The sequence below is a fragment of the Brachionichthys hirsutus genome, chromosome 12 (genome assembly GCF_040956055.1).
Source record: "Brachionichthys hirsutus isolate HB-005 chromosome 12, CSIRO-AGI_Bhir_v1, whole genome shotgun sequence".
Taxonomy (NCBI): domain Eukaryota; kingdom Metazoa; phylum Chordata; class Actinopteri; order Lophiiformes; family Brachionichthyidae; genus Brachionichthys; species Brachionichthys hirsutus.
In genome coordinates this window covers 6,110,960-6,135,948 of record NC_090908.1, presented here as the reverse complement: position 1 = coordinate 6,135,948, position 24,989 = coordinate 6,110,960, and the positions used below count along the sequence as shown (strand labels likewise).

At 42.7% G+C, this 24,989-nt stretch overlaps 1 protein-coding gene across 1 annotated transcript; it reads right to left on the bottom strand.

Moving 5' to 3' along the window:
* Window positions 1-360: 360 nt before the first annotated feature.
* grb14 (growth factor receptor-bound protein 14) lies at window positions 361-24,595 on the bottom strand. The gene is made up of 13 exons (XM_068746075.1): window positions 24,533-24,595; window positions 16,347-16,503; window positions 15,017-15,138; window positions 14,816-14,890; window positions 14,566-14,703; window positions 11,151-11,261; window positions 10,947-11,042; window positions 10,602-10,664; window positions 8,481-8,597; window positions 2,619-2,688; window positions 2,430-2,517; window positions 1,463-1,556; window positions 361-1,363 (listed from the first exon to the last, which is right to left on the bottom strand). Exons 1-13 carry the CDS (start codon window positions 24,593-24,595, stop codon window positions 1,217-1,219), a joined length of 1,341 nt encoding a protein of 446 aa, XP_068602176.1. The 3' UTR covers window positions 361-1,216.
* Between the last annotated feature and the right edge of the window lie 394 nt (window positions 24,596-24,989).

Here is a 24,989-nt window from a genome sequence, read left to right as displayed (position 1 = left end):
GGTCCATATTCTGTCACTTTTTATATATATATATAATAAGTTCCTGAACGGCATGCCATAATGAATATATTGTTATTGTTTTATATAAATGATCTATTGCACCACATTGTCCTAGATCTCATATGGGTGTCTGAGCCAAGCCTCCACGTGCTATATATATTACATCAAACATAAATACCGTAGGACTATGCCGTCAATTGATAAATATCACTAAAAGACATGCAACTCCTTGAAGATTTTGTGTTGTATTATACACTATGTAAATTTATATAAATTCATACAGTACAATTTGGCCTTTTAAAACAGATGACATGACACTGTACATTCACAGCAGTGATCTTAAAAGCAAAAACTCTTACTAAGATTTATTAAACTATGTACCAAAAACTTTAGAAAATGTGAAAACCTAAATTTTAATTTACAATTAATTCAGATATGATCTAAATCGGTTGCAGCAGTTGGAATAATGCAATATTTCCATAATGATAATTCCATCTTGAACTGAATATATAAAATTGTGGCATATGCTTCACTGTTCTTGCGCTACAACACAATTGCAAGTACAGTAATTTAATGTAATACAAACGTTTCATCTAAATAGACAGTGCAAGCTTGTGAGGTTGTGTCATGAGAGTTCACTTTCTCTCAAATAAAAAAAGAACAATCTTTTTCTAAAAAAATACCTGAATACTGAATGACAATGTAAAGTAGAGTTGCTTTGTTTCACTCCAAAGTACTACACTTTCCAGCATGACACACTTTCAAATAAAAAACAAAAACTGATTTCACCATTTCAATTGGACCATTATTTCTTTTTGACAACTTTCATTCATTTTTGTTGTAGTGTTAGAATTACAAGCTGAGTGCAGTCATGTACAGTCAGAGTTGGATTTTACAGCCACACACATTCTGTGACCAAAGAATGACATTAACAATAAAAAATTAAAAAATTGAAATACACAACAGTCTCAACTGTGCAGCAGTTATTCTACAGTGTTTTGTCAAATTCAGATGTTTCATGGAATAATAAATGGAGGGACAGTGTTACACAATGTGGATTATACTTGATCTTAACTGTGATTTCAGCTAGTACGGCTGTTCTGTTACTCTTCAAATCTTCCCTCTTCAAGGCACAAGAACACTGGGTGTAACTGTCCAGAAAGCATGCAGAGTCAAAGATGCACATGGGCCCGCAGGTGTCTCTTGGGGTTCTTGTTTACAGGGCAATCCGTGCACAGTGGTGTTTGAGCTTGCAGGGCAACACGCCGCGGTTTAGCTGGTAAAACTCCACCAACTGGATCAAGTCAGTGAAGCGCGTGTGCCCATCATCCAGACTGTATAATACCTCCCCTTCATCATCCATCTAAAGAGGAGGGCACACATGCATCATGCACATCCATACATACAAAAGTAGCTTATTATTGCTTATTATAAATGAAATGATTTACTGGTGTGTACTCACGGGCAAGATCTGAAAGTGTTTGATTTTCTGTGTGTGGCACATCGACAGAACAAATGTCTTAGGGTTACTTTGGCTGTCCCTGAGAAGAAACAATCTAAATGAAAAAACAGACCAAAAAAATACATTATCCAACTCATCACGTTCACCCCATAATGACATTCCACAAAATATAAACAATAATTTGAATAATTGAACATCCAATATAATCTTTCATAAAGATGTCTTCAAATGAAATAATGCAATTTGGACAGTGCAGCTGTAATGTTTCTTAAAACTTCTCAATGAATGTATGCTGCACTCTGGAATAAGATATTTTGTATTATTTTATATTTCTCAAATGTAATTTCTAAATTCAAAAGTGACTCAATTTAATTTGATTTGATCAAACAAGTAACCTATTCTTTATTATATCTGCAACCAACATAAACACTTGATTATACTTTGGACCAATTGTTATGTGTTATTGTTGCTTTTTTAATTTATTTGTAACAATTATAATATATCATTATCTTATTTATTAACTATCTTATATTTATATATATATATATATATAGGTATGTGTGTGTAGGCGGCCCAGTGGCGCAGTGGTGGTTAAAGTGCTGTTGCCTTTAAAAAGGAGGTTGTGGGTTAGAATCTGACTTGCGGCTCTTCTGCGTGGAGTTTGTATGTTCTCCCCGGCTTCCTCCCACCACCAAAAACATGCAGTTTAGGCGGATTGGTGACATTAAATTGCTCGTAGGCGTGAGTGTGTGTGAGGTTGATTGTCTGTCTCTGTGTTGCCCTGCGATGAACTTGTTGCCAGGGTGTACGCCGCCTCTCACCCATTGTCTGCTGAGATAGCTTGGCACGCGACCCGATTACGGACACCGTGTGTGTGTGTGTGTGTAGAGAATCATATTGTGGACCCAGGCCCAGGTTACTCTACTGTCTTTAAAGACAACATAAAAACAGGAATAGAGCTGTTTACCCATCGACAAGCCCCTGTTGCACAATCACACGTTGCGCCTCATCCCGAGACATTTTACCATGAAACCAGGACTGAGTCAAGTGGAGGCCTAGAGAACAAACAGACATAATATTTATATTATTTTTTTTATTTCACTTGGGTGAATAACTCAACTCAATAACTCAAAATAATAAAAGAAATCTGACTAACCTAAGTTTGACAGGGAGCCCTGCGATGTGGAGGGACTCCCATGGCCACTCAGGCGGTGACAGTGTTTCCTCTGTAGACAAAATTAATTAAAGTCAGAGTTTTAGTTGTTAATAAATAGACAATTCATCCTGTTTCTGTTTTTATTTGTAAAGATAGTAAAGAGGGAAAGAAGGATCTGTAGAGGCTGGCCAGACAGAGAGACAGCGATGGAAAGGATGTTCAGCATGTGAGAGTGATTAAGGATATGGGTGGCAAGGTGTTGACGGAGGCCAGTAGTATGCTCAGAAGATGGAAGAATTATTTGGTCGGAGCCTCGTGTGTCGCACCTCCTAACTCACCACTTTAGCACACTTGTAAATACACACTCAGGGCACATACACTTGGGGGGCTTGGTGCTGGGAGGCTTTCCTCGTGCATCCCTCTGCAACCCCCCCATTTTAATTCACCACACATACCCTATTTTGGGGGGTTTGGGTATGTGCTAGGCGGGGAGATAAGAGATAGAGCAGCCACGGGGCAGGAGTGCGCCGTTGCCCTCCTCCGCATCCCCCGTCCGGCCCCACCTGCCCCCAATTTTAATGCACCACACTCACTTGTATATAGCACATGGGTGTTCACTCATCCACGGTGCTGGGATAGTTCCCCAGCATGAAAACTGGGTATGGGGGGGTTCACACATTCTGGCTTTGGCGCGGCATGCTGGGCCTCGACCAGCTGGGCATGGGGTTTGGGATTGGTGGGCCTGCCTTCTGCTCCCTCCTCTCCATCCCAGAGTGTTAATACCCCCCCCCCCCCCCAAATGGCTGGATATGGGTTAGGTTGAGCTGACGCCCCTTTGCTGCCTACGCCAGTTCCCCATACCCTGGTTCTCCGGGTTGGGGGGTGGCCCAAACTCGGCGGTGGGTTGGATGGTGGGGGTGGGGGGGGGGGGGGGGGCTGTGGGGCGGCCGGGAGAGGGGCTGAGTAGGATGGGTGGTGGGTGCCGGGAGGGGGGCAGCGGTTGTGGGGGGTGAGGTGTTGGGTGCTGGTGGGGCGCCAGGCCGGCCTGCTGCGCCCCGTGCCGCTGCGCTTGCTTTGTTTTCTTCGGGTGTGTCGGTGACTGTCACTCTAGGGTTCTGGGCTGGTTCTTCTGCGTGTGGCTCTGGTGGGGCCCCAGCGGTCGTTTTCGGGGTGCAGTGGCGGCTTGGGGTGATCTGGGGAGCTTGTGTTGCCGTTGATGGGCATGGGCATGGGATGACTGGCCCTTTCTTAGGTGGAGGTTTCATGCATGCCAGGTCCACCACTCCAGCACCTATCGAAACTCGATTTGAGAGTTAACTCTGCCCACAGATCTCTGAGTCAGTGGAGGTTGCTGGTTTAGCATATGTGGCTCTCACTATGCACTCCCTCTTCTTCCTCAGAACTTGGTGATCCAGACTTTCCTCTGGAGACTGATGAGAACCTGGGGTTCTGGGATAATTCTTGGTTATGGTTGGATGAAAGGGATAGAATCAATGAGCACAAATACATTTCTTTTCAGAACACTGTGTGTTTGTCACTTTTTATTTGTCCATGTTTTATGCTTCACTTTGGTGTGCACAGCCCTCTACAGCGGAAAGCAGGAAATAAAACAAATAAAATATAAATAGGTTAGTCTGCCAAGAGGGCAGGTGATGGTCACAATCACAATAAAAATAAAATTGCATAGAACTATAACAGTGACTGACGTTATGTACGTTGTCACTGTTGAGCACAAATGCAGACAAGTTAAAAAGAAATAAGAAATAAGAAGAGCAAAAAAAGGAAGAATTATTTGGGGGATTTAATGAATGAGGAAAATGAGAGAGAACAAAGGGTAGTAGATGCACCTCTTGTGGACCAGGAAGTGACAAAGATTAGAACGAGTTAAGTTAGAAAGGCAAGGAAGAGGATGAAGAAAGGGAAGGCAGTTGGCCAAGACAACATACCTGTGCCTAGGAGAGGTAGCTCTAGTCTACACTTTTTAACAGGGTTGTTTCGTGCCCATTTTCAAGAAGAAGGGATACATACAAGGTTGTGGAAACTATAGGGGGATAAAGCTAATGAGTCATACAATGAAGTTATGGGAAAAAGTGATTGAGGCTAGTCTAAAGACAGAAGTAAGTATTTGCGAGCAGCAGTATGGCTTCATGCCGAGGACGAGTACTACAGACGCAATGTTTGCATTGAGGCTAGCAATGGAGAAGTACAGGGAAGGTCAGACGGAGCTGCATTGTGTCTTTGTAGATCAAGAGAAAGCCTATTACAGGGTGCCTGGAGAGGAACTGTGGTACTGATGAGGAAGTTTGGAGTATGTCAGAGTAGTTCAGGACATGTACGACAGCAGTAAAGTGTCGAGTAACGGGAGTTTAGTGGAGAGGTGGGATTGCACCAGCTCTGAGCCCCTTTTTGTTTGCCATGGTGCTGGATAGACTAACAGATTAGGTGAGACAGGAAGCTCCCTGGAATATGATGTTTGCAGATGACATTGTGATCTGCACTGAGAGCAGGGAGCAGGTAGAGGAGAATTTAGAGAAGTGGACATCTGCTCTAGAAAAGAAAGGAATGAAGGTAAAACAGAGTACATTCAAGATTCAAGATACTTTATTATCATTATGCGAACATAATAAAATCGTGTGAAGGCCCACGGCTTAAGGCACACATCATAACATAATCAAATCAAAAACTAAATTCTCTCTCTTAAAGAAACAATATATATATACACACAAAGAGAGTGTGAATCACAGACAATGGTGCAAAATAGCAGCAGCAGCACAGCAAGACAGGCATAAACCGTCCCAGATCGCTACAAGGGAACGACTGCTTTCACAGCTCTGGGGAAGAAGCTGTTTCTGAGCCTCGCGGTGCTGCTTCTTATTGTCCTGAACCGCTTCCCTGATGGGAGCGGGACAAACAGTTTGTGGCCCGGGTGGGTGGGGTCTGTGGCGATGCGTCTGGCCCGCCTCTGGACTCTGGAGGTGTAAACAGAGTCCAAATCAGGCAGACGGTCGTGGGTGAAGAGGGTGAAGAGAGCAGGGCTGAGAACACAACCCTGGGGGGTCCCAGTGTTCAGGATCAGAGGGGAGGAAGTGGTGTCTCCTATCTTCACCACCTGGGGCCGGTTGCTGAGGAAGTCTCTGACCCAGGAGCAGAGCGGTGGCGACAGTCCCAGGCTGTGGAGCTTCAGAGCCAGCATGTCCGGTGGGACGGTGTTAAAAGCTGAACTGAAGTCCACAAACAGCATCCTGACGTAGGTGTTAGGCTGCTCCAGGTGAGTCAGGGCCGAGTGCAGTGTCAGCGAGACGGCGTCCTCCGTGGAGCGGTTCCCCCTGTAGGCGAACTGCAGGCTGTCCAAACCAGCAGGGACGGCGTCCTTGATGTGTTTAAGGAGGATCTTCTCGAAGCACTTCATCACCACCGGAGTCAGAGCAACAGGGCGGTAATCGTTGAGGCAGGAGATGGATGATTTCTTGGGTACAGGCACAATGATGGAGGACTTAAGGCAGGCAGGGACGGTGGACAGCTGCAGGGACAGGTTGAAGATGTCCAGGAAAACCCCTGCCAGTTGGTCAGCACACGTCTTCAGTGTCCGGCCTGACACGCCATCTGGTCCCGCAGCCTTGTTGATGTTGATCCTCCTCAGGGCTGAGGAGACCTGGTGCAGCTGCAGGACGAGCGGCTGACGCTGCACCTCAGGCTGAGGGAGATCTACAGTCCTTCTGCTGCTCCGAGAGTCGAAGCGTGAGAAGAATCTGTTCAGGGTGTCAGGCAGGGTGGAGTCATGGCTGGCGTGCTGGTCCCTGCGTTTGTAATCCGTAACAGCCCTGATGCCTTTCCACATGTCACGTGGGTTATTGTTCTCAAAGTGCTCCTCAATGTGTTGCTTGTATCTGTGCTTTGCCAGCTTAATGCCTCTTCTCAGTTCACTTCGTGCCCTGCTATAGGCCAGCCGGTCTCCTGCTCTGTAGGCTGCATCCCGAACTCTGAGCAGAAGCCGCACTGTGCTGTCCATCCACGGTTTCTGGTTAGGAAAAACCGTGATCGTCTTTGTGGGAAGGACAGCATCAGTGCAGAAGTGAACATAAGACAGCACAGATGACGTGTACTCCTCAAAATCTGCATCCTCTTTGAATACATCCCAGTCCGTGTGCTCAATACAAAAACAAGCACGAAAAGCTGGGAGCCTCGGGCCGCAACGTGTGTACGCGCCGCCATTCCGGAAACGGAAGCAACATGTGTGTAAATGAGAAGGTCCCAGGAGGAACATTGAAGTTAGAAGGAATAGACGTAAAGAAGGTAGAGGACTTCAGCTACCTCGGGTCAACAGTGCAGAGTGATGGAGAATGTGGAAAGGAAGTGAAGAACCATTTGCAGGCAGGCTGGAACGGGTGGAGGAAAGTATCAGGTGTGCTATGTCAGTGGTCCCCAACCACCGGGCCGCCGCCCGGTACCGGTCCATGAGGCATTTGTTACCGAAAGCCAAGAGGTGCTTGGCTTCACCGTGACTAAGAGGGAAGACCTGACTTCATCATTTTGCTAAAAGAAAATCAGCACAATTTATTTTGCATTTTGGTTTTGTAGGTTAAAGTGTTTTATATTTTGTGCTCCTGAGTTAATGTTGCTGATCAATTTAAATGTATTATTATGTATTGATGTTATATAAATTAATTTATTATTTAATTGTAAAAATTGTAGCTTAAGGATTAAAAAAATATTTCAGGCAAACTGATGCTCTTCAAATTTTTCTGTTGCAGACAAAAAATGGTAATAAAGTTATTATTTGTTGTAAGTTGATCTATATTTCTTTATTTTTCATATTTCTTTTTATGTTAATGAGGATACAAGAGTGTTTTTTTGGGGGGGCAGGGGTCGCAAACTGTTTTTTTTTTCTTCCTAGGGGGGTCGTAACAGAAAATAATTGAGAAGCACTGGTTGAAAAACGACCGGATTTTCTCCAACATAACAATCGCCTGTGAATTTTCTTGGGCACGATACATCACTAAAACAGACATGAACTAGGAAAAATTATTAAAAAACAAATGTCTTTGGAGAGCTTCTTTGCTAAGGGGAAAAGTCCAACTGAGGAGGAAGAAGAGGAGCTGACGACCTCCAAGAAAAGAAAACTGTTAACAGACAAACCCGGAGTCAGACTTAAAACACAGGTTTATCTACAGCTTTGTTAACAAGGCAACAAATGGTTCAATACTGCTTCGGCACGTAGAGACCAAGAACCCTGAAGTAAAAGACAAGAATACGGAAAATATTAAACAAAAATACGGGAACATGAAGGACAGCAATTATTGAGACCACAACAAAAAAGTTGCCCGGCATGCAACTGGTCCGTGGCAGGAAACAGGTTGGGGACCGCTGTGCTCTGTGATAGGAGAGTGTCAGCGAGGATGAAGGGAAAGATCAACAAGACAGCGGTGAGGCCAGCTGTATGGCTTAGAGACAGTGGCTTTGAGGAAAAGACGGGAGTTAGAGCTTGAAGTGGCGGAGATGAAGATGCTGAGGTTCTCCTTGGGCGTGACCAGGTTGGATATGATTAGAAATGAGGAAATAAGTGGGACGGTGAAGGTTAAACATTTTGGAGATAATGTCAGAGACGCCAGACTTAGATGGTTTGGACATGTCCAGAGGAGAAGGACGCTGAGGATGGAACTGCCAGGGAACAGTGCTAGAGGTTGACCCAGGAGAAGATACATGGAGGTAGTGAGGGAGGACATGAGCGTGGCTGGTGTTGGGGAGGACGACGTAAAGGACATGGGACAAGCCGAAAGTAGTAGTAAACCTTGTTAGAGCTTTCTAACTCTAGTGTTGAAATGTTTCTCATGGAGATGGAGAGAGCTTCAGAGGCAGACTCACCCTCCATGACAGGCCTTCCGCTACAGCCACCGACAGCGCCTCAGACGGGTTCTCGATCACTCTGCCGTTTTGACCAGAAAAGTCCATCGCCACCAGTGAATTCTCTGAAATGCTTCTCTGAAATAACATTTATGAACTGAAATGTTACTGTAAAAATGAGTTTCAGATTTCTTTTGATTGATAAAAACAATACAATGAGAAAATAAATGCATCTTATTATATGCATAAAGATAATTTTCTTCATATTGGAGACACAGGCTTTTGCAGCCCTGTGGTTTTGTACTGCCATCTAGTGTCTGTGTAACATGACTCCATATTCATTTCTCGAGGACTCCATACTGAAATCTCCAGTGAATATCTGATCAAACTGGTTTGTCACATTTTAGTCCTCTCGGTGCTGAATGAATATATTTTAGATAGAATGTTAGAGTACAAGTACAGTCACACAGTAGCATGTATTACAGTACAAATAAAGTCAAACATCCTGTCTAAGAGGAGCATTTCAAAAAAGCCCTTGCGGTCTTGTTTCCGTTGAAAGTCCTTCGTACATAAATCATCCACAATTTACAATACAAATTTAACAATACAAATAAAAATAAAACCAATATTCAATAACTCAATTGATGCAACGTGCTACAGAGTGAGTAGCTCACTTCATTCATTCAAGTTAATTTACCACATTTGTTCCTGCATCAATGACGATGAGGGGTGAGATAGAGGCATTCAAGTCTCTCGTACCCACTCCACCCGATTCCTGTGATGTGAAGTCAGTGCTTCAAATGCTACTTAAAGAGGTACTGCACACTAATGTCTTTATACAGCTGTAACAACAAAAATATATCACTGTATGATGAAACATACGGATTTCTATTGTTAATATTGACAGCTCTTATCAAATTAAAATGTGGGTTTTTATGAGGGGAAAATAGCCCAGCATGCCCTCTACACAGTTCTAGACCTTCCTGTGCCTTACAAGGTTAAGTTTTGGCTTAACCACCAGCTGGATGTTCCCCAAAACACTGAGCAGCCAGTCTATCATCCTGTGGTGGCGTCTGTGACTTCTTACCTCCAGTATCTCTACTTTAGTTGTTGTCCTGCATCCACCTCTGCAATTACACTGTATTATTGTACTCAAATAAAGCTTTTGAGAGCTTATAAGTATTTTTATTTTTATGGGAGCATGTCACACTAAATCTGACAACTAAACCACAAAAGATTCAGCGGCCTGACCCAAACCTGCATTTGGCAAGTTCATGAATGTGCTCGCCTATCTTTCTTGCTAATCCTCTTGGCGAGATGGTTGGTCACATAAGACCCACGGGCTGCAGACAAGAGGTGATGAGTTGTTAAGTCTGAGAGCAGCTGATCGCCATGTATTTTTAGAATGCAGCAGGTTCATCAACATGCCCATATGTCATAAATAGATTATGTTCACTGCCATGAAAATACTCTCTGTAGAGCCCAGCTCTATTCTGGGACACTAATCCAGCATTATCACATAGAAGGTGCCTCATTCATCATATGTCGTTACATTGTTATGCATTAGCCTGTTAAGCTTCAATAGCTATTTTCTTTTGGACACTAGGGACAATGGAACAAGCTATAAATCTAGCAATACCATAACACCTTGTAAAGTTGAAACAGCTGACCGCCAATAAATATGCAGACTCGTAAGCAAATATGCAGCAATACAACCAACAGTCACATCTTAATGTGAGCCTTTATCTGTATTAATTTAATGTAATTGTTGTTTGTTTGTTTGTCTTCTTCAGTAAAATATTTAGACTTTAAAGTACCAAATGCTGCTGAAGGGTGCCAGCCTAATCACTCTGCTGTTTTAATTGGGGAGTAAAAGCTGCGTTCCGTAGTCAGAAACAAGGCTGATCAGTGCACAGTGTGTGGGCAGAACACTAAAAGCAAACATGGGGTGTAACGTGAGGCAAACTGCAGTTTATTTGCTCCAGACTCATCATAACAACGGACCTTGTGCACATTGTTTAAGCTTAAGGAGATAGCATGTTAGAATACAAACAAATATTATTATTTTTAAATCTGAGGATTCCATTACTTAATGTTACTTTGTGAGGTATAGATGACATGAAAAAATACCTTTGATCTTACCATTGGTGAAGTTTTTTGCTTCTGGTGTGGCTGAATAAAGTTTTGGTACAGTTGTATCCCATACTGAAAACATAAATGCCAACATTTTAAATTATAAACTCAACTGTAGTGTACAAATTTAAAAGAACAGATAGAAGTAGGTTACAGTTTGTTGTTCTTTACTGATTGACCAAAGCTTTAAACTGCATCCAGACAATGAACACATGCTGCTTCTATGCAAAGTCAGAGTGTTAATCCAGCATCACCAATAGTTTCTCTTGACCTCCTCTCAAAGTTAAATCTGATTATAACACTGACTCAGCATTCCTTCTCTTAGACATCACCCACAGCTACTGACAAGCCAACCTTTAACAAGCGCATGGCTGTGATCCAGCATGTCCTGGTCTGCTCATCATCCGCACAAAGCAGCTTCAAGTCCCGGGTTGAACTACACTTTGTGGACTGCAAACAGAAGTTCAATGAAGACGAACTGAGTCCAACACAGTAGGAATCAATACTCTACTTGTGCAGCTTTTGTGTGGCTTTGTTACTTCGAGGAGGTGAATGTACCTTCACACACAGGCCAAAATCTGTAGGTGCTCCATGTATTTTTTTGGCTGACAACACCATGTAGACATCGCTGTCACTGAAGTCTGCAATGACCTGAAGGTGTCTCGGTTGCTGAAAAATGAGGAAAGATGATAATAAAACACAGGAAAAAGCCTCCATCCATCCATCCATCCATCGTCATCCGCTTATCCGAGGCCGGGTCGCGGGGGCAGCAGCCTAAGCAGGGAAGCCCAGACTTCCCTCTCCCCGGCCACTTCCTCTCTTCCGGGGGGATCCCGAGGCGTTCCCAAGCCAGCCGAGAGACATAGTCTCTCCAGCGTGTCCTGGGTCTTCCCCGTGGTCTCCTACCGGTGGGACGTGCCCTGAACACCTCACCAGGGAGGTGTTCAGGAGGCATCCTGAATAGATGCCCGAGCCACCTCATCTGGCTCCTCTCAACGCGGAGGAGCAGCGGCTCTACTCCGAGCTCCTCCCGGATGACTGAGCTTCTCACCCTATCTCTAAAGGAGAGCCCAGCCACCCTACGGAAGAAGCTCATTTCAGCCGCTTGTACCCGCAATCTTGTTCTTTCGGTCACTACCCAAAGTTCGTGACCATAGGTGAGGGTAGGAATGAAGATCGACCAGTAAATCGAGAGCTTCGCCTTTCGGCTCAGCTCTCTCTTCACCATGACGGATCTGTGCAGAGTCCGCATCACTGCAGACGCTGCACCGATCCGTCTGTCGATCTCCCGCTCCATCCTTCCGTCACTCGTGAACAAAACCCCGAGGTACTTGAACTCCTCCACTTGGGGAAGGATCTCCTCCCCGACATGGAGGGTGCACTCCACCCTTTTCCGGCTGAGAACCATGGCCTCGGATTTGGAGGTGCTGATTCTCATCCCAGCTGCTTCACATGCGGCTGCGAACCGATCCAGTGAGAGCTGGAGGGCACGGCCTGATGAAGCCAACAGGATCACGTCATCTGCAAAAAGCAGCTATCCAATCCTGAGGTCACCAAACCGAACCCCCTCAACGCCCTGGCTGCACCTAGAAATTCTGTCCATAAAGGTTATGAACAGAATCGGTGACAAAGGGCAGCCCTGGCGGAGTCCAACCCGCACTGGAAATAGGTCCAACTTATTGCCGGCAATGCGGACCAAGCTCTGGCACCGGTCATATAGGGAGCGGACACCCCGTATCAGGGGGTCCAATCCCCATACTCCCGGAGCACCCCCGACAGGACTCCCTGAGGGACACGGTCGAATGCCTTCTCCAAATCCACAAAACACATGTGGACTGGTTGGGCAAACTCCCATGCACCCTCCAGGACCCTGCCGAGGGTGTAGAGCTGGTCCACAGTTCAACGGCCAGGACGAAAACCACATTACTCCTCCTGAATCCAAGGTTCGACTATCCGGCGGACCCTCCTCTCCAGTACCCCTGAATAGACCTTACCGGGGAGGCTGAGGAGTGTGATCCCTCTATAGTTGGAACACACCCTCCGGTCACCCTTCTTATAAAGAGGGACCACCACCCCGGTCTGCCATTTCAAAGGCACTGCCCCCGATGTCCATGCGATGTTGCAGAGTCGTGTCAACCATGACAGCCCTACAACATCCAGCCCTATCTCATCCACCCCTGGGGCCTTGCCACCGAGGAGCTTTTAACTACCTCGGCAACCTCGGCCCCAGAAATAGAGGAGCTCACCCACGAGTCCCCAGGCCCTGCTTCCTCACTGGAAGGCATGTCGGTGGGATTGAGGAGGTCATCGAAGTAGTCCCTCCACCGATCTACGACGTCTCGAGTCGAGGTCAGCAGCGCACCATCCCCACAGTGTTGAACGTGCACTTCTTCCCCCTCCTGAGACGCCGGATGGTGGTCCAGAACCTCTTCGAAGCCGTCCGGAAGTCGTTTTCCATGGCTCCACCTAACTCCTCCCATGCCCGGGTTTTTGCCTCAGCAACCGCGGTAGCTGTGCCCTGTTTGGTGTGTCGGTACCTGTCAGCTGCCTCCGGAGTCCCACAGGCCAAAAAGGCCTGATAGGACTCCTTCTTCAGCTTGACGGCATCCCTCACCACCGGTGTCCACCAAGAGGTCTTGGAATTGCCGCCACGACAGGCACCGACCACCTTACGACCACAGCACCGATCGGCCGCTTTAACAATGGAGGCACGAAACATGGTTCACTCGGACTCAATGTCCGCTGCCTCCCCCGGTACGTGGTTGAAGCTCTCCTGGAGGTGGAGACGTTCCCAACAGACCCTCACAATACGTTTGGGTCTGCCAGGTCTGTCCGGCATCCTCCCCCACCATCGGATTTGACTCACCACCAGGTGATGATCGGTTGACAGCTCCGCCCCTCTCTTCACCCGAGTGTCCAAGACATGCGGCCGCAAGTCCGGTGAGACGACTAGAAAGTCGATCATCAAACTGCGGCCTAGGGTGTCCTGGTGCCAAGTGCACATATGGACACCCTTATGCTTGAACATGGTGTTTATTATGAGATTGATTTAATGTTTCAGGTGTAGTTTCCATCTAAACAGGTCTATATGTATGAAGGATGGAGATGCATGTAAAGTGTATATGTACCTTTACTTTAATTTACTTCATGATGCAGTGTCTAATGTGAAGAACACAATACAAATTAAATTGTGCACTAATTTCTGAAATATGACATTATCTAATATAAGACTAGAAATGTCAGTAATGGATCAAAGAAAGAAAGAATACGTTAACTCATTTAGGACAAACATGGATTACCTAAATTTCAACAATGCAAATTTATTAATGAATAGCTGTATCAGTCTTTCTTGGTGTGGTTGCCCCTATAAAATTATAATGAAAGCGATAGGGTTAAAATTAAACATATTGATAGGAGCTATATTGAGACAGTATCAACAGCCGCATTGTGCTGAAGATAAATGTCCAAGAAAAAAACACACAAAGCCACCATTGTTCTGCCTTCATGTCACACACCCTTTCCACTTCCTTATATAAAGTAATGCCACAGACGTTAGTGACTGTGCTGATTGACTAATTATGTGCCTGGCCAAAACCGCAGGTGAAGGGTAAACCTGCATGAATAAAAGTGAGCATTGTGCCAACACCTTCCTGACTCAATAAGCAGTTGAGAAGTGGTTGTGTTGGCGAGGCTTGTGCCTAGGAATAAGCTTCACTTGTCAGCAGCATTGAAAGTCCTCTTTCTGCTTGGCTGCTATGCCATCTGACGGAAGGAAAATCAAGCTCAACCTGTTCCTCTGCCCACACAGGTGAAAGTATTTAGATATATAGATAGATCGGCAAATGGATGAATGGATATATATTTTCCTGTATACCTTGTAAACAAAGGGCAATATGTACTTAACTAAGAATATAACATAAATGCAATCTGCCTTTATATTGCTTTTGAGTTTCATTCTATATATATTTCAGACCTTGGACTTTCCCTTGTTGGAAAAATAAAGCCCTGACCGCCGCAGCACAAAGTAAAACTTCTTCCAAGACTTCCTGCTTTGCTCTTTGGCATGGAGGTATCCATGTATCTGTGGACAGGTGCTGGAGTTGAGAAAGATCTGTGATGGGTAGATACATATTTTATCAAATATATAAAAATGCAGAAAACTACAAAGAACAGACAGATTTAGAGTCTCACAATTGGTACTGGTAACCAAAATAACTTGATACCTGTATTAGCTGAGAATGATCAACCATCCCATTAGTTTCACTGGACAGGGAGACCATATGATCTGGAAAGAAGTCCTACCGGTGTGAGAGCAATGATCGGTTGTTACGAGGCAAACAGTGGTAAGGATATAAGTGGTGAAAAAAATGCAAAAAAAAAAGAAGAAGAGAATATACCAAAGATATCAGTTGTCACAAACTCACCAAGGGTTTCCTGAAGAATTCATATTTTGCATAATTTTTTCTAAAATACAGCCGGCTGTCTGAGTCCATTCCCCAGCCGGACATTATCTCCATGATAGACTCATGGTCCTCAATGATTCTTTCTGGTCAGGAGGCAAGAACAAAATGACAGGCTAAACTGTTTTCCACTGCTCTATAAATAAACTATGATGAATAAAACAGGCTCTAATGCCAAACCAATGTTAGAGAATAAGTATAAATATTTTAAAATTCCAATGCACTGGTGTTTGTAACAGATTTTAGAGTTATGCTGCTTTACTTAGAGTTTGATTATTAACCTTGTGCATTGTGCAACCTCTGGATCTGAACGTGCCCAGTCAAGCAGTGCAACATCAATCATTTCCTAGAGCTTAAAATGACTGTTCAATTAATGGAAAATAAATTGTTCTTGCAGATAGTCCTATGAAATGATGTTGCACAAGGATCTAAAAACATGAAGTCCTCAAGACAAATAACTAGTTACAATTTACACTGCCATAAAATCCTAACATTGCAAAACAGAAGTAAAACAAATGTGTGTCCTTTATTAAATACATTAGAAAGACAACAGAACAGTTGGATAGACTGTGTCCATATGTGGATGATAAATCTTTTTTGACGTCACACTGTAAATACAAATACCTGTGATTTTAGTATGACTTCATAATAACTATTATTATCACTAATACACCACAAAATGTTTACAAAAACAAATGTGAAAACTAACTGCAGCTAAAAGCAAAAAGAACTGAAGTATTTTTTTGTAAAAACTCAACAAAACAAACAAACAAACAAATGCAGCTGTTGCTGTACTTGGGCCAGTAATAAAATCTCAAACTGGATAATTATGTAATTCTATTTGCAACATTGACCTCACATCTATCTTGAATCCCACATCAAAACCCATGCATCCAGGCTACACAAGTAAAGCTAGAAATTAAACGTGGACCCTGATGTCTCAATGATACCTCACATGAATGATGACAGTTGGCCCCAAAATCAGCTTGGAATTTCTCATTTCTCATTTGACTGAGTCAAAATGAGAGACAGGACAGGGCCCTGTTCTAATCACACCTCTCTGCACATTTCACCAACCTATTCCCTGCAGCCACTCCTTCCATTAAAACCAAGCAAATCTCACCCATCGGACTAACATTACCATACCAGTGCATACAGCCTGCAACATGAACTGCTGCTGTACATTATCATTCAGTTCATTGTTAAATTCAATAAACCTTTTTGAATCACTGTGAGGAGATTTACGTAATAATTCAAAGATAAAAATTGACACTAAATATTGTAAAAGTCTGACCTATTCCCAGATGGGAGAGTTGTTCAAAAAGTGTCCAGCTGTGGTCATCAATGCAAAGGTTCTTCAAGATGAACAGCTGGCAAACATCCTGGGCTGTGATGTCAGTAGGAACCTCCACTGCTCTGCTAGTGTTATCTTCATTATAAACTTTTATTACCTGCAAAAGAAGCACAGAATGAAGAACCAATTCAAAAAGATGGAGTGAGGAGGGGAAGCAAGAAATGCAGTGAACAATACTAAATGTGGGAAAAAGTGTCAGACAAATAAACCACTGACCCAAATTCACCAGTAACCAGTAAAAAAAACACACAGACACATCAAACATTTGAATCCATCTGAAAGAAGAACTCACCCCGCTGTTTGGAGTTAAGCATTGTTCTGAGTTTAAGCAAGCTCTGTAGCTGATGCATGGCTGAGTGCACAGCATGGCAAAAATCAGCTTATTACAGGAAACAGGAAAACACACAGTGAGTGGCAGCCAGGAAGCAGGAGCCTCTCCCTGCTTCTCTCTTTCTCTCTCTCTCTGCTACTCTCGCTCTCTCTGTTCCTCTCTCTCTTTCTACTCCTATCTCACTTGCAGTGAAGCTTGAAAGAGGCAATCAGTCAAAACTTAGCAGAGGGCTGTCCCAACTGCTCATATCTGTGTTGCTGGAGCTTGATACCAAATCACCTGTTAACTTCCTCCAACATTAAGCATTGGTCGAGAGGGAGAGAAAGTGAGAGAGTCAGAAAGATACAGCACTCATATCCAGTTACATTTCCATTAATGCTATAAATATGACAGTTATCTAACTGCTCAATTAATCGTGAGAAGTGAGGACACTTTCCTCCCTCTACTCCCAATTAGTATTCCTACTATAAGCATGCTCTCAAACCATCTTATCACAAACTTCAGTGCCAAACTCATCTATATCTGAAAAATAATATGCCAATCAGAATTTTAAAAAAAGCAATGAATGAATAAAGATGCATCTGTAAAAGTTCACACAATTCAAACTTCCTTTACATTCGCATGGGATGCACAGCTCTCAGCCATCAGAGCAATGGCAAGGGGAACCACTTGCCATTCCTAAAGTTGATCCATATAGCATGTGTGGGTTGAAAGGCGTGGGGAGTGTTTGGAACAGCATGATGCTTTTTGTCAAGAGAAAGGAGACAGTATTCTCAGACACGGCTTAGGCTTCTGTCTTCAAGGAGTTCTTAGAATTAGAGCCTTGAGCTGTGACGTCACCCTTGAGTGCAAACCATTGAGTGTTTAATCAGCCTGCTAGGAGCATCACAAAACAAACATCTTTGTTTGACGATGTCTAACAAAGACAAGGGCCTGCATGAAACATATTATTCCATGCTCCAGTGACAATGCATGACACTGCAGCTTAGACATCTAAAATGCTTTTGAAGTAGAGGCAAATCGATGAGAATTTGACAACGCAGTGCAAAATTATTCTGATTTCAAATACAGAAAGCCCAAATCAAAAAAGTGCACCTAACCCTAAAGCCGCTATAGACGGGATCAGTGGCCTCGTTAGGCCTATTTTAGGGGGTGCTTCAGCCCCCCTAAAATATCCTTAAGCTCCCCTAAATAATATGGGGTTGTTTAAAAAAAAATATATATATATATATATATTTTACAATTTTCTTTTTGTTCAGTGTGCAAAAAATCCCGCCAGAATATGATTTTAAATAAATAAATATATAACCTGTCATTATTTACTTAAATCTCATCATAAATCTGATTCCCCTCACTTCATGACGTAAGGTAGAGAACCCGTTCCACCTGTTCAGGGGTCAGCAACCCGCAGCTCCGGAGCCGCATGTGACTCTTTCATCGCTCTGCTGCGGCTCCCTGTGGCTTTAGAAAATAAATAATGAGTATTTAATTCAATGTATTTTATTTTAGTTCATTCTTTTTTTTAAATGTAACTCTAAATTTGAAGATTATGGTGATTATAAATAATACAAAATAAAACGTATTCAATTTTTTTGTCACTCATAATATACGTCACAACCATCGACAGTGAACGTATATCCGGTCACAACCGTCAAATTGCATGCGATTTCTTGAATTTTTCGACCCCCCCGTAGGACAACTATGGATAAATCTAAGAAAAGTGTCCGAAGAAAACAGAACGTTTAATGATACGTGAGCAGATTCGTTCGCCTTCACTGCTGATGAGACGGGTTTACCAGTATGCTTAATATGTAATGAGACGTTAGCAAACAACAAAAAGTCAAATGTCGCCAGAAATTTCCAGAATAAACACACAGACTTTGCTCAAAAATATCCGGATGGAGATGAGAGAAAAAGAGCCGTTTTGGAACTGATGCGGAAGGCTAATCAGAGCAAAAATAATTTTATGAAGTGAATGAAATCTACAAATTCAGCTACATATGCTAGTTTTGCAGAAATCACATTAACCAGATGATAAATATTGTATTTGCCATTTTGCAAATATTCTTTTTTTTTAAATAGACATTGAGTATTATATTTGAAAGTAACCTTCAACCCAACGTCTTTTTTCGGAGTTCAAAATGTTTTTGTTGTGTGCACAAATGTAATTTCGCTTCTCTGTAACAGTTCATTGATTCATAAATGTAACACACTATAGTTTGTTTATACATATATAAAGGTAAAAAACGATGATGAAAAGATGCAGTGTTGTCTTAATTTTAAATGTCAAAAGGATTTTGTGGTTCTCAGTGTTTTCTTTTCTGTGGAAAATGGGTCTAAATGGCTCTTTGAGTTGTAAAGGTTGCCGACCCCTGTTATAGAGTATGCCCACATCACTGAAACTCCAGTCCATGTTTTCCCTGTGACCGCGCTAATTGTCGATACCTGCAGCTCCATTTGAAGCACACAGAGCATAATAGAAGAGCTTTAGGAGAAGAACGTGAACGGATGGATGAAGAATGGATATAAGAAAGTTTTTAAAGAAAGTAAGTTTATCACTGCTGGTAGTAACATTTAGTTAGTGTGACACACGCATTAGCCATGGAGCTGTATGGGAGAACCACAGCCCTCTGCCACGCCCACAGTCTCCCTGAATCAGGGGCAGAGACCTGCAGAACATGGAGGCACCTGCAGGTTCACCTACTGAATTCAACAACTCAGACACAGTGAAAAGAGTTACTTTTCCCTTGTGTGGATAGGATGATAGCTTGAGTTCAGATTCTGCAGTAGATGCAGAGCTACTAAAAGGCATCCAGGTACGCAGGCCTAAATGTGAGAACTTCTTGAGTGGATCACAATTGAATGAACTCTCAAAACACTCCAGCCTGAAAACAGAGGAGGTTCTGGTGGCCAGAAAACAGAGGCTGGATGTTCTCCCAAAGATATATTGTCTGTGCACAACCTCCTTGATTCAGACATGTTTCCCTCTCTGAAGGTTCTACCCAAGTTGCCCTAACGGTGCCTGTAAGGAGCTGCTCATGTGAAAGGTCCTTTAGAGCACTGCGTCGGTTGCACTGTGTCGGTTGCATTCTGGGCTGCGTCAAACAACGGGTCCGAAAATACTTCACAGTCTTGCAGTCATTGAAAAAGATGAGCTTCAGAATCACAACAGAGTGATCGACCGATTTGCCGCTCTTAAAAACAGGCAGCATTTTTTGATGCTTCCATCCACCAAGTAACTTATAATTGTAGCCATATGTTTTCGTGTTAATGCTGTAAACATACTGTTACTGTTTAAACATGTTTGTTGTTGTACTGTATTTAAAAAACAGACTGAAATAATAATAATAATGTATCATTTCTCAGTCCTTGCGAGCCGTTTGTGAGGTTTTGTGCTCGTTCGCTACATTTGCTCACATCCTGTGCATCTCCTGGGGGCTAAGCCCTCCCTGTCCTTCAAACCTAGTGACGCCACCGGACTGGACGATTGAGGTTGTCTCGCCAACAAGAAAATGGATGGATGAAAAAAAAGGCAAAAGGTGAAAGAAGAAACAGTGACTGTCCAGCAAAGTTGAATTAAAGCTCCAAGAAAACTGTTTTCTGTCCTAAAAACTAAAAGGGAGGTCATGTGACCAGGTCATATAACTTATATTCTCCAACATGTGAAATATATCAGCAAGTGTTAAAACAAGCCCAAATCTTGTGGCCATTCTGTGTGGAGTTTGCATGTTCTCCGTGTCTGCGTGGGTTCTCTCCGGGTTCTCTGGCTTCCTCCCACCACCAAAAACATGCAGAAAACATGCAGCCTAGGCTGATTGGTGACACTAAATTGCCCGTAGGTGTGAGTGTGTGTGTGGCTGATTGTCTGTCTCTGTGTTGCCCTGCGATGGACTGGCGGCTTGTCCAGAGTGTCCCCTGCCTCTCGTCCATTGACTGCTGGGATTGGCTCCAGCTTGGCCCACGACCCGATGACGGAATAAGCGGTTGGATAATGAATGAATGAATACAGTAATGACCAATAGAGAACTTTGAGAGCTAATAAAGAAAGGCAATAAAAAATATTACTCAGAGCACAGCCTGATGCAGCAACCACTTATATCACTAACATGAAGCGACTGGGAGACTATAGAGCAGGGGTGGGCAAACGTTTTGACTCGCGGGCCACAATGGGTTCTAAAATGTGACGGCTTGTCTGTTTGTCTGATTGTTTGTCTGTCCGAGCGCATAACTCAAAAACGAGTAACCCAATCGACTTGAAATTCTTACACAAGCAAGGTTCTGTCCGTGGCTCGGTCCTCCCCGAGAATGGCGTTGATCTGGATCTGGATCCAGATTCTAGAATTATTTTTACATCTGGAATTGTGCCTCTGCTGTAAACTGCCACTTTAAGAGGGAGGGACACAAATGGCATGATGGGAAAAAGAGTCCAGAAGGAGTCTTGTAGTACGTTCCGGAGCAGCAAGCTAGAGCAGGTTTGCTCCCCTCTGATCCGGAAGCCCTGTTTACTGTCTCACAAGATCCAATAGTCTTTTGGAGGCGAGGGTCTGCAATCTCTGATTGTCTTTCTAGTTTATTTTATTTTATTTTATTTTATTATTATTTATATTGTATAGCGTGTGCTAGTTGTCTTGAAGAATAATTAAACTTTTAAGGTCTGTCATATGGCTGTTGTTATTAATGTTTTATATATATTATGTTTGCCGTGTATGGGGGGGGGGGGGCGCAAAATCATAATCTCGCCTAGGGCACCAAAATGGCTAGGGCTCTGCCCAGACCCAAGCATATGACACATGTTGCATGGAAGCCATGCTTGTACACTATACACTGATGTAGTGTAGAATAGAATATGCCATTCCTGTCCCTCCCTCTTAACGTGACACTCCCATGTTACAGCACAGGCACAATTCCAGATGTAAAAATTATTCTAGAATCTGGATCCAGATTCTAGAATAGAATTCTCGGGGAGGACAGAGCCACGGACAAAACCTTGCTTGTGTAAAAATTTCAAGTCCATTGGGTTACTAGTTTTTGACTTATGCGCTCGGACAGACAAACAAACAAACAGACAGACAGACAGACAAACAAACGGACCCAATTGCAATACCCTCGCCTCCTCTTCGGCGAGGGTAATTATAGCAATTTAAAGTAATTACAAAATTCAGAACATTAAGACTTCGACTTGTACAAATCATGATGCATTTATTTTGTCAGTCAGGTCAGGTGACTGAAAGCACTGAGGAGAAAGAAGGGTACTGTTAATCAATGGTTAGAAGTTTCTAATGAATGACCAGGGAATGGAGAACGCTTCATAAAAGCCTGACGTCTTTATCAGTGAACACAGAGCTGCATTCATCAGCAGGAACCCTGATCCCAATGTACACATACTTTCACCTGAATGGCATTCATGTCCGCCTTCATGATAGTAATCAAGAACACTTTTTTTGTAGAAACAAGCACAGTTCCTCGTCTGATAGACCAACAGTGCAAGTATTCACATGCTCGGTTGTGATAAACTGTTTCAGTAAAGGATATGTTGCAGTTAGAGCAAAATAAGACCCCATAACTTTCATAAAATAAATACAATCTCAACGGGGAACACAATGGACACGTATGAATAGTTTATCTGATCATATAATCATGTCATATTGATTCATTTATGAAGTTAATCTGACCAAGTCTGCATATACAGTATGAATATTACCATTTGTTATATAATTTATGGTTGGTAAGTGTTGTTGTACTAGTATCATTATATTTGTAGCTCTTATTTATACAAGGAGCACCATGTTTGCTTATTTTTTTCCAGGAAGTTCCAGGAAGGCCCGTTGGTCAAAAAGACCAACGGGCCGCATATGGGCCTGGGTTTGCCCATGCCTGATCTAGGTACATTTGAGCAACAAACAATTCACATTTCACAGACAGAATCATGAACTTAGTAAAAAGAACAGAGAAACAGTCATAAAAATAAACATTTGAGTTTACTAAAATGTAAAATGCAGGATTCTGGGGAATACATTTCCAATAGGAAAAATGCTGTCTTCAGAAAGATATATTTTTAAATATATTAAGTATAAATGACCAATAGAGAGTTTTTTCACATGGTGCAACAAAATTACCTAAAGCTAAATATCAGCAAAATAATTGAACTTGTGATGGTTTACTACAGCTCGTGATTGGCCGATAGGTTGCAGCTTTGATGGCAGATAATGACGCAGATAAGGATGTTGGTGTCAGCAATCTTCAAACTCAAAAAGGCAAATTCTTCAAGCACATCTCAAACCAAACACCACAGAATCATCATGATGCAGCATTGAAGTCCTGATGTTGTAAAAGTCTAGAGGCGATCTTGAGAAGAAGAAAAAATGGACATATCACAATGACCTTGACCTTTGGCCGACACGGTCTAATCAGTTAATCCTTGAAATTTTAATTGTTTGAGCATTTGAAAAGTATTCCCTCAGGGCACGCCTAAGAACAGGATGAGTAAACTGAAATTATTAAATCATAAGCCAAGACTGTCCTAATTTGGACAGGGTAAATCCAGACATTGAGTATGACACACTAACATATAGTTTTGTTGCCCATAACTCTTATTTTAGACTTTATCTTGAGGAACCTTTTGCAATTAGACTCCTCTGGTTTAACCTTGATCTGAAGTTCCACAGCTGCAGCTCTATCGCTGAGTGCTGGTGAGGGGTTGCTTCGAGTCATGTCTATCCCCGAATCCTTAGAAAAATACTGGAAAAATCCCCGTCTCAACCTCATGTAGGAGTTTCTCTTTAACAGGTAAATCAAATGCTCATCTTGCATTAATAGTTGCAATGTCAACAACATCTTTGGTGGACATGGTGCAGAAATGGAGTGCAGAAACAGCACAATACAACAACAGACACATGTTATCAAACTTCACAGATAAGAGTTGTTGAAAGCTAGTTATTACTCTACACAGAAATAGTACAGCTTCTGCAGCCTGTCCACTGTTACAATATATCAAAACTGCCATTCAGCTATTTTGAATGACTTTAGCAGATATGTCTCACTCAGCCATAAGGAATAATACTGACATTATCCTGTAATATTACAGCACTGTAATCTCAAGACCCCTAAGAAGGTTAAAAAGAAGGTGTCATAATCTTTACACCTCGATATACATTTCAATTTAACAGATGGCAAAATATACATAGGAAATTAAGATGGAAGGCACTAATCTATCACTAAAAAATGCTGCAGTTTTTAATCAGAATCTAAATTGACATGATATTATTGACATGACCAAGTTTAAAAATCATAGAACCAACACTGCAGTAAGACAAGTCTCAAGGTGAAGCACTGGTCCACATGTACAATGTACTAAAACAGAATACAAATGAAAAACATAGACTGAATCCTTTGCTCTGCATTTAACGGGTGCAAATATTACTTTACCTTAATTTGCATTTACATAGTCAAGAAACGGCTAACTGCTTCCCAAGTTTAAATGGCAATCAAACAAACTGCTGTGTTGCTGACATTTATTGTCAACATTATTTACCACTGCGAATGCAGATTTAGAAAATAGCACATAATGACCATAAGATAGCAACAGAATATGAAGGTATTCATAAGGACAAAAGCAATGGAAAGTTTGGCTCATAGGGAGCTCGTTCATCGGGCACACTCACATGAGGATGGCCCTTATCCAGCCCCATATAAAAGATTTACATTTAGAATGAACAGAGGACAGCGCTTTGCTAGTACAGAGGGAAAGAACATTAAGATTTTAGTCGAGAGAACAAAGGATATGCAAGATTCCTACCCGCTTCTGCAGACAAAGTGGTGTAATGGCAGGCAAGGTGACTCTTCTAGCATGGAAATTCATGCTTCTGCTTTAGATGTACATTTAGATACTAAAAAATAGCACTACATAATAACTGAACATAACATTTATTGTAGTTCTATTGCTGATGAAAAATGTATAATACAGTAATTATTACAGACAAGCCTTTTTTTAATGTGGTAATAGTTTTGGAAGTTATACTGACATCCTTCACGATGAAAGTGTGAGAAACGAAGGTATGTTGCCTCCCCTCCTCACAAAGTCCTTCTTTGTCCTTGGGAATGTAAAAGCTTTTCCCTTTTCTCTCTTTTTAGAAGGGCTGTTCCTACAAACAAAACTGGGAAAAAAAAGTTATCATGGTAGAAAGACTTACAGTATACAAGGCTCGAAAAAGCTCAAGCACTGATAGAAAGTAAATGAAAAAAGAAAGAAACAA

Excerpts from the sequence above, each read along its gene's own strand:
- grb14 (XM_068746075.1), bottom strand. The coding sequence starts at position 24,595 with ATGAATTTCCATGCTAGAAGAGTCACCTTGCCTGCCATTACACCACTT. Across the intron at positions 14,704-14,815 it reads ATCATTCTCAGCTAATACAG|ATCTTTCTCAACTCCAGCAC; the intron begins GTATCAAGTTAT and ends TACCCATCACAG. Across the intron at positions 1,364-1,462 it reads AACACTTTCAGATCTTGCCC|ATGGATGATGAAGGGGAGGT; the intron begins GTGAGTACACAC and ends CCTCCTCTTTAG.